This window comes from Psammomys obesus, unplaced genomic scaffold, assembly GCF_907164565.1.
Source record: "Psammomys obesus unplaced genomic scaffold, mPsaObe1.curated_primary_1811, whole genome shotgun sequence".
Lineage (NCBI taxonomy): Eukaryota > Metazoa > Chordata > Mammalia > Rodentia > Muridae > Psammomys > Psammomys obesus.
The window spans coordinates 4,529,494-4,539,841 of NW_026594428.1; the positions used below are offsets into that span (position 1 = coordinate 4,529,494).

The following is a 10,348-nucleotide window of genomic DNA, read 5'->3' on the forward strand; positions in this document are numbered from 1 at the left end:
CTCAGGAAAAATATTTTAACCAAATATGCTTATAATCATAAACTAAAGCTTGTAAAGTATCTTTTTAAGAAAAAGTAAGTCTGAATGATTTCCTAAGTATTAATAAATGTAAGCTTTTGATGTTCTCCTCAAACTACTTTCTTAAAACATGATGAAAAGAATCAAGAGAACATCTGTCTAGAATATATACGTGTCTGTGCTTGATTCACTCTCACATGTATAGTAAAAACATATAACGAAGATGCCAGGAAATGTCCATAGAAAGTAGAGTACTAGGTTTTCAACTTCAAAAACAGAGAGCTTCTTGTTTATGTAATGTTTGTTCATTTTAAAATTGGCGTGTGTGTGTCTTCTGAAATTTAACCTATTCAGTCTGTACAAAGTTACTTGTATGCATGTTTTCAAAATGTCATATGTGATCTCTCTTCCACTTGCAGACACGTGATGACTGTAATGCTTCCTTTCTTTCAGCTGATACAGACCATTAGTGCAGTTGACAAAGATGACCCCTTAGGTGGACAGAAGTTTTTCTTCAGTTTGGCTGCTGTCAATCCTAACTTCACAGTGCAAGATAATGAAGGTAATTTTTTTGAACTCTTTTCATATGTAGTATGAAAAATTGAGAATTTCCCCAGAGATAATTATTGCAGCATATCAATTCATTTGTGTATGCTGTATATCAACTTAATGATATAATCTTAAAAATCTTGGCATACCCATAGTTAACAATATATCATTTTAATATTTTCTTTAATGTTAGTTACTTTCTTAAATCTGAAATAATATAATAAGTTATAAAACAATAGGTGTTCAGGAAAACATGAAATGTTGAAATAATTAGAAAGGCTTCAAATAGTATTGTAAACATGATAGGACATGAATGGGTGAAGGAAAGAAAGATCATTTGCATCTATTATACAAACTATGATAGGACATAATAGTATAAGATTTACTGGAGAAAGTTAGGAATAAGTGAGGCAAGAAAAACAGCTACAGAATCCTGTGAAAGCATTTGCAGATTTCTTGTCGCAATGACAAACATGCTATTGTCCTTTGTGAAATACAAATTTTATATCTCTGAAGTTACTTCTTTTTTGTTCCATTAAAAAGCAGAAAGAACTTTGGATAAACATTGTGAAAATAGCTGTGATTTTTAAAATGTTGATAAGTATGTGTCATGACCACTATGCAACTGTAGATTATGCACATCTCCCCTCCAACACACACGAATAGGTGTGTGTGTGTACTATAAGGCCTCATCTATATTTAATGTATTTCATAGCAAATAATGACCTTAGCTTGTGTTGGTGGAAGATATATTTGCCTTACTGTGGCTACAGACATATTCCAAATAAATCTCGTAACCACATTGGGAAATATACAGTATTTTCTTAACAGTGACTTGAGAAGTATTAGCAAAGCCAATTGGCTACATTTCATCAAGGTGGTTTTCAAGTGCCATAAAATAGCTTAAGACATTGGATCATTTTACATCGTGCTATCTACTCACCAAGAGATTTCATCTAGTAGAGTGTTCACATGAGGGAGTCAAAGAGAAATGAGCCTGAGCCGTTTGAGACATGTTTTTTCACTAACTTCAGATTTGAAATGTCCATATTTTCTGTCCATCTAGACATATAAAAGTAATTGGATTAGAAAAAAAAAAGTAACATAGACATGGCAATTAATATACACAATGCTGAGCTGTTTCTGAATATCAGATTAACAACATCCAGTATAATTTCAATTTGTTGAACCCATCAATTTAAACATAGATTTTAGATTAGAGTTCTCTCAATTCAGTCCTTAGTACTGAACTGACAATACCTATTTCTGGGTGTATGTAATTTTGATTCTTTCTCTGTGAAGCTAAGAACTAGGTATTAAAAAGTGATGTCTTGGAAAGGGGCAAGGAGGAGACCAGGGAGGGAGTGTGAGGTTGGGGAGGGAATGAGGGAGCGGGATACAGCTGGGACACAGAGTTAACAAAATGTAACTAAAAAGAAAAATAAAATAAAAAAAAAGTGATGTAGCTTACTGCTGTCATGGCACAGCCTTTCAAAGTCATGGAGACATCATTTAAGACTCACTTAAGAGCCTAGCACGGTGGCTCATACCTGTAATCTTAGCACTCTGGGAGGAAGAGGCAGGTGGATTGCTGTGAGTTGGAGGCCAGCCTGGTGTGCAAAGCAAGTTCAGGATAGCTAAGGCTACACAGAGAAACCTTGCCCCCCTAAAACTAACAAAAAGGGAGGCTCATTTTAGTTAATTTTTGACATAGATTATCATCTTCTTTTATTGGAAAGAATTGTTGATTCTGTGTAAATTACTCAAAGAAAGAAATAAACTTATACAAATACCAACTCGAAGAGCTCACTGTATAGCATTTCATTAAATTTGGTGGAATATTTGAATTAATTTTATATGTTATTGTTTTCTATTGTTGGGTGAAGGCTTAAAGCAGCTGTAATTATATAAGAATTAACTAAAAGATAACATAATATTTTGTGAATATTTCCTCACGTTTGTCCACATAGTCATCTTAAATACTTTAAATTTAGTGATACAAATTCCTCTTTAATTAATTTGTGCCTGTGATAAGTTAAATATTATATAATTTAAAAATATTGTTTCATAAAACTTAAAAAATAAGAGCTATTTTAAATAAAATGTATTTGGTTTTTAAATATAACAGAACTATTATAAAACTAAGATTCAAAATATTCAAAAAGTTAAAAGGTACCTAAACAATATAAAAATATGCTATTAAGTATGCAAATTTTTACCTGAGAGGTTAATGCCTGAGAGGTAAGTTTTCCAGTTTTCTCATATTTTAGAGATTTGCTTTTTTAATGTAGTTAACATCTCTGATAATGTAGAAAGCACCTGTTTTACATTCAGCTACTGAACAAAAAAGTGATTGACACTTTCTTTTTTTTTTTTTTTTTTTTGTTCTGCTTTTTTGACTTAACTACTACTTTTTGACACCTGTTTCTGTATTGGCCTTGTACACAGCCCTTTGAGAATCAAGACTATATTCATCTGACAATAAAACAAGATAGAAACTAACATATTCAGTGGTTTTTAAATGTTGGTTAAATGGGACAAGCTACTTCCACCTTCACCCATAACTCATATTGGAAAGAACTGGGATACTTATCTGATTACGAAAAACTTCCCTAGTAGAATAGTAGGTAACTGTATGGCAGACTTTATTAAAATTCAACATTTTTGAAAAGTTATTTGTTACTCCACAACAGTAACAGCAAGTTGCTCATTCAGAATATATGTATATATTATAGTTTTGTTTTAATGGATATAAGCAATATTCAGAAATATTCAGTATTTGCTAAGCTTTGAGTATATATTAAGATATTGTGGATTTTAATAATTCAATTCATTTATGTTCTTACACAGCACTGCATCATATTTTCTTTATAAGTATTAGGTTAAAGCATATTTTTTTCATGTGACAGTACACACTCAGACATGTGTAAATTTAAACAAAAAAAGTAGTTCTTTTCTTTGATGAAAATTTGTTTTATAAAATCTCCACAATATTCACAAATGAATTCTTGTGTTTAGCATTATGGAACTGTCGTTTGGAACCTAACCATCAGTGCAGTCTGAGGATGGACCTGCAGTTCTATAATCATAGTACTTGGGACCTTCAGCAAGAGGGATGATCCGAGTCAGGTCCATACAGGGCTACACAGCAACATCTTTTCTCAAAATGCTTAAATAAAGAAGTAGCAATACATAGTGCTAGATTCTTCGTATTATTTAGTATACCTCACCTAGTTTGATTTACATTATGTATATAGAATAGGAAAATTCAGTTTACATAAAGTGAAAGCAGTTTTTTTTTCCTTAGTGTAAAACCACAGTTGACAACGAAACAAATTTCTCCAAATTATTTGCAATGGTTTTTAATTTGTTTTAGATAATACTGCCAGAATTCTAACCAGAAAAAATGGCTTCAACCGTCATGAAATAAGCACCTATCTTCTGCCGGTGGTGATATCCGACAATGACTACCCTATTCAGAGCAGCACTGGCACCCTGACCATCCGTGTGTGCGCCTGTGACAACCAAGGCAACATGCAGTCCTGCAGTGCAGAAGCCCTGCTACTGCCTGCTGGCCTCAGCACTGGTGCTTTGATAGCCATTCTCCTCTGCATCATTATTTTGCTGGGTAAGAAGTGTTGAAGAAAGGGGATGGCCTTCAAAGATGACTAATTCTGTCTGTTGCTGAATAGGATATATTACCATCAAAACATAACGCCTGTCAACTAATACTAAAATTTAAAGATTCGTGAACATTAACTGGGAAATATTGCTAACATAGAAACATTTTTACCTAGTCACCATATATACTACTTAAAGTAGTCTTTATGGTAATAGAAGCAGTAAGACTCTATCTGTGAGGATTAAGTGAAAAATACACACCAAAAATGTATCTTTCATGATAGTAAAAGCAATAATGTTAACACAAGCTCCCATCGGTAAACTAGAAGCTTAATAACCACTGGCAAAAGAAAAGCTCATTTTCTCTAAGAGTCTCCCTGCAGATACAAACTTTAAAGCAGGCCCCTGCCTAGTAGGAGATGGCCAACACAAAAATAACTCAGTGAATTTTTTTGGGTTCTGCCTCATATTGCTTTATAGCGTTTTTTTTTTTTTTTATTCTGTAGAAGATTTTTTAATTAATTAATTTTTTTTTTGTATGTGATTGCTCTGCTTTCATGCACACTAGAAGAGAAAACCAGATTCCACTACATATGGTTGTGAGCTACCTTGTGGTTGCTGGGAACTGAACTCAGGACCCCTGGAAGAACAGCCAGTGCTCTTAACCACTGAGCTCTCAATCCAGTCCAATGTAGAAAAATTTTAATCCAGCAACATGGCTGCTCTGTCAGGGATCACATCCAAAAACCTTCTAGATCTATGTGATCTTGCTGAAATGCAGAAACATTCTAAGTTACAATATGATCCGCCTGGAATACAGACATTCCATTAGTATACGCCCTTAATCCCAAACAATGAAGGTAAGGTTAGTTTATAGAAGAAAGCCGCCATATTTGAAAGTGACCTTTAAATGAGAAGCAGACAAAGCGATGACTCAGATAAAGATTTGACAGAATGTATCCTAGACAGGACATGCCCAACGCCCATCAAAACATGACAGAAAATAGAGCCTACTTAAGAGCAGCAAAGGTTATGGAGGGTTTTACATATATATGTATATGTATATGTGTGTGTGTGTTTACTTATTTATTCACTTTACTTTTGAATGGAATGCAGCCCCCTGCCCTGTCTTCCTCAGGACCTACCCTCTCACCCTCTTCCCCCTTTTCCCTTCCCCTTCTTCTCAGAAAAGGGGAGCATCCCCATATCGACCTACCTCAATACATCAAGTCACATCAAGACTGAGGATATCCTCTTCCACTGATGTCAGGTCAGGCAGCCACACTAGGAGAAAGTATAGAAATAGAATAGACAGTGCAAGTGGCTGAAGAGAGGGAAATGGGCAGTAGGTGGTGTCGGGAAGAAAAGGAGGCTGGAAATCAGACATAGAGATACTGAGAGGTTTTTTTGCTGTTGTTATTTAAAACCAGGACAGTTTTAGAGAGACAGGTTACAGACAGAACAACCTAGACACAGGTGAAGACAAAATGAGACAGAGAATGAGAAAGAGCTAGCAGATTAAAATACATTTCCAGAATTAGTTTGAGGCCAGGTAAACTAATTCAGTCAGAAACAGAGAAAAGCCAGTTTGAATCAGTAAGCTTGGAGAGAAGGTTGGGCCAGAACAACTGAGTTGAGACAGCCAGCCAGAGTTAGAAAGAACTAAAACAACTTGGAACAGCTCTCATCTCATTCACACATCTGAAGAAATAAAATGACATTTACATTTAAATTTACAGATATTTTACTTATATATTATGGTTTTCATTTTTATTGTTGTTTCCTCAGGATTTCTATGTGTCTGAATTTCTGTGTCTCTGAGTCTGTGTATGTCTCTTGTGCTTTTTCTTTGTTTCTTTTTTTTTTAATTTGTTTTGCTGTTCTATGTTACTTTTCTTAATTTAATTTTTATTTTCTATTTCTATTATTTTATTCTGTTTGTTTTCTAATGAGAGAAAGAAAGGTTATGGATTTTGGTGGGAAGGGGGTGAAAAGGATATGGGAAGATTTGGTAAAAGAGAAACCATATTCAGAATATAGTGTTTAAAAAGTCATTTCTCAAGGGTGGGGGCTGGGGCAAAAATTAACTGCTAATATCACGTTTTTATTATGTATCTACTATTTATAAAACAGTGCACAAAACACTACTACAAGTTTTTTTTTTCTCAATTTGTTAAAAAATAAAAGTGTGTGAATAGTTGAAGTTGAAATGTATTATCTTCACTCATAACTGAACTGGAAGTCAAAACTATTGTCAACATCTTTAATGGCCATGCAGCCAGATTGCAGTGTTGTTCAGTTTTCTAAGGTAATTTGCAGATTGCTTTCATTGTTTTCCCTCTAAAAGTTGCATGGAGGGTTCATTCCCTAACATTTTCACTGAAATCTGGTCAAACAGCCCTTTATGTGATTGAATTGGCTACAAATAATGCTCCTGATTTTATAACCCAGGGTTAGATGGCTTTTTTCCATTCCTTTTTTAATTATAATATTTTATTTTTATTAATTACAGTTTATTCCCTTTGTATCCCACCTGTAGCTCCCTCCCTTTTCCCCTCCCAATCCCATGCCCCTCTTCTCCACACATGTCCCTCCCCCAGTCCATTCCTCCCCTTCCATCTGATCCTAGTCTTTCAGGTCTCATCAGGACTGGCTGCATTGTCTTCCTCTGTGGCCTGGTAAGGCTACACACCGCTGAGGGAGAGGTGATCAAAGAGCAAACCAATCAGTTTATGTTAGAGACAGTCCCTGTTCCCATTTCTAGGGAACCCAGTTGGAAACTGGGCTACATCTGTGCAGGGGTTCTATGTTAACTGATCTTGAAGTTAAAATAACATATTTACTCTCTATTGAATTCTCTTCTTCGTATTGGCTCTAATTGATAGATACAATAGCTCGTTTTAAGAAGCAGGGCAATAGATCTTGGACCTGGAGCTAGTCTTACAGTTTCTACCAACTAACTTTTGTATTGGAAGCTTTTACTGAGAAAATTCATTTTCCTGACAGTATATAGCCTAAGGTTGAAAATCTTTATATCATACTTTGTTGTGTATGTGAGAATACCTGAACTAAGGGAGATTTTCTCAAAAGCTTGAATTATGCATATGAAAAGAATCAGAACATTTAATGTTCACGAATATAAATTAACAGAAAACAGTACCTTTTGAATAATAGTGACTCCTACTTACTTTAAAGATATTTTCTAAACATACATATTTAACATACAAAGGTTTTCACCTTCATTTTTTCCATTTGAATGAATTCACAACTGTTTCTCCAAGTATTAAGTGATCAATAACAAAGTATTTAAGAAGAGTAAATAACATCGTCACCAGCACCAGTGGCATTTCCATTAACTTTCTCCTGCAGACGTGTGTTAATTTTTGTGATATGTGTCTCTCCTTGTGCATCTTCACTTATTTTAGATGATCTCTGAACATCACACTTGAGTTTTGGAGTTAATTCAATGAGATTTGAATTTACTCCTTGTGCTGAACTCACCTGATTTAACAATAATGTGGAGAGTTCTCTTACAAAGCATGGTTATATTTCCAAGGAAAATATAAGACAATTTTTCTCTTTTTTTAAACAACCCAGTCACTTTTTCTCCAGGCATGAAAGCCTTTCAGTAAAGTAAGTAAAAAGCTATGGAAATCCATCAGCATAGCTGTGGAACTAAAATTATAAGTCTAAAGTTTGGGATGAACATCACTTTTGATTATTGTGTAAGATTAACATTTTCTATACTGTCAGGAACATACGGTTGTTTTTAGAAAAAGAAATAAAAAGTTGTCATTGTGATTAAGGTATAATCTATTTTACTTTGAAAATAAGTCAGAAACACCATACTAGCCAAGCCACCTGAATCTTTCCCAGCTTCTGAACAAAAATATAAACTTAATCTTAAATTCTGGACTCCTATGCAAGATATAAACTTTCACACCTGTGTAGTGCTTGTGCTCTGGATTGGCAGTTTGGGATTGACCTTCTAATATATCTTCTTGTCTTTGTTCAAGTTATAGTAGTACTCTTTGCAGCCCTGAAAAGGCAACGGAAGAAAGAGCCTCTGATTTTATCCAAAGAAGACATCAGAGACAACATCGTGAGCTATAACGATGAAGGTGGCGGAGAGGAGGACACCCAGGCCTTTGATATTGGTACCCTGAGGAATCCTGCAGCTATCGAGGAGAAAAAGCTCCGGCGAGATATAATTCCTGAAACGTTATTTATACCGCGGAGGACTCCTACAGTCCCGGATAACACGGATGTTCGGGATTTCATTAATGAGCGGCTCAAAGAACATGACCTGGACCCCACCGCGCCCCCTTACGACTCACTGGCTACCTATGCCTATGAAGGAAACGACTCCGTCGCTGAATCTCTGAGCTCATTAGAATCAGGTACCACTGAAGGAGACCAAAACTACGATTACCTCCGAGAATGGGGACCTCGGTTTAATAAACTAGCAGAAATGTATGGTGGCGGCGAGAGCGACAAAGAAGCTTAGCCTGCCACCTTAGTTCTGTTCAAAGTCAGAAAATAACTCTGCGGAAACTGTCTCCACTTCACAATATTTGATATTCAGGAGAATTTTTTTCCTGCTACTCAACTCAGCACAAGTTTCCCACTTATTTCTTAATTTGTTCATTAATTATATTAATTCTTTCCTGTAGGATGTCTCATGGAATATATACAACATTTTATTTAATCACTTCCAAAAGCCAAAGCTATGGAAATTCAGTGTTGTCCATCTTAGTAAATAAATGAACCTTGAACAGGATAGTTCTCCCTTAAGCAACCTCACGAACAAGCCGCTTCTGATAGATACACGTCTTGCCCTTGCAAATGAAGCTTTGAAAAGGCGAAGAAAACATTTAAGATATATCCTGTTCTATACATTAAGTTTAAAAAAAATGTACATGTGGTGTTAGTAGGTGTGATATGCAGCCTGGTATACAAGCATTTGTGCAATTTCATTTCATCAAATTCTATCTGCTAATGTTTTATATTTATATTTTTGTATTTATTTTTAAAAAAAATAAACCAGTTTTTACAACTACTCTGTCTCTAGCTTGTCTTTTCTGTAGGAGAATATTATTTCTTCATAAATTATCTTCTTAACAAATCAAATTTAATGCACATGACAAGAAAATCACTTCATAAGCATTGTTGAAAGCCTTCACCAAAATGGTATCACAGGTAAGCACTGCTCTTCTGCAATAAATGATTACACTGTAAAAAGTGGAACTTCTTCATCTTGAAAGCATCTATCAAGCATAAACCACTTAAAATTTATCATTCAAAATAAAAATGACATGAATGATGCTCTAACCCCTGAGATACAGAGTCAACCACACTCGGAATTGTATCATTGCTGTTCTTGGATCTTGTGTTAAGCACACAAGTGGTGTAGCATTTTCATCTCATTCATATTTACTAAAACAATATCTGGAAGGATGAAATATTTTCTCATTTTTTGAATGACATTTGCATTATTGAAGTTTGTAGGCAATACAAGTTCAGACAGATTTTGGGCTGGAATAATCATTGAGCAGAATTATATTCACCTCCCACGGTGACTTTGAAAATGCCTAGTAATGACAGTAATAACACTGAATATTCCATTATGATGCAGCTTCACAATTATGTCAGCTTTCAGAGCTGCATCACACATTATTGTAACAAAGTCTTTTTGTGTAAAAAGAATGACAATAGAAAGCAAAAGAGCAAATTTAAAAACAAACTTTAAAGTATTAGTAACCAAATGTTACTGACAGTTCTGGAGGTGAGTGCAATAGTATTCTTGGTTGCTAAGGGTCCACCCCTGATACAGAAGTCACAACTCCTGCTCAGTATATTGTTATCAACAGCAAAGATTCGTGTGCTAATTAATGAAAATACTATATGATTTTAGTAGGTCTATCTGCTATGTTAATATATACTTCATGCAGAAATTTTTTAATCCTTTTGAATGGTGTTTTTTTTTTTTTTTTTTCTAACTTACAGGCTGACGGACCCACACCACTCTTCTGACAGATACTTTAGTTTGTATAATAGTCTGATTATAAAAGAGAGATAACCCATGAGGCCCAATTAAAATCACAGCCAAGTAGTGCCAAAAGCACATCAGGCTGGATATTAACACCTAATATGACAGTAC

The 10,348-nt window shown here is 34.8% G+C and overlaps 1 protein-coding gene across 2 annotated transcripts in view; it reads left to right on the forward strand.

Moving 5' to 3' along the window:
• LOC129685486 (cadherin-10) overlaps positions 1-9,235 on the forward strand; it is a 227,940-nt gene extending 218,705 nt beyond the window's left edge. Inside the window, exons 10-12 of one of the 2 annotated variants that reach the window (XM_055619022.1) lie at positions 472-580; positions 3,944-4,195; positions 8,211-9,235. In XM_055619022.1, coding sequence (XP_055474997.1) covers positions 472-580; positions 3,944-4,195; positions 8,211-8,695 — 846 coding nt within the window. In that variant the 3' untranslated portion in view covers positions 8,696-9,235. Of the gene's footprint in view, positions 1-471; positions 581-3,943; positions 4,196-8,204 lie in introns of both variants that reach the window. The other variant, XM_055619021.1, reaches the window with a different exon arrangement.
• The last annotated feature ends 1,113 nt before the right edge of the window (positions 9,236-10,348 follow it).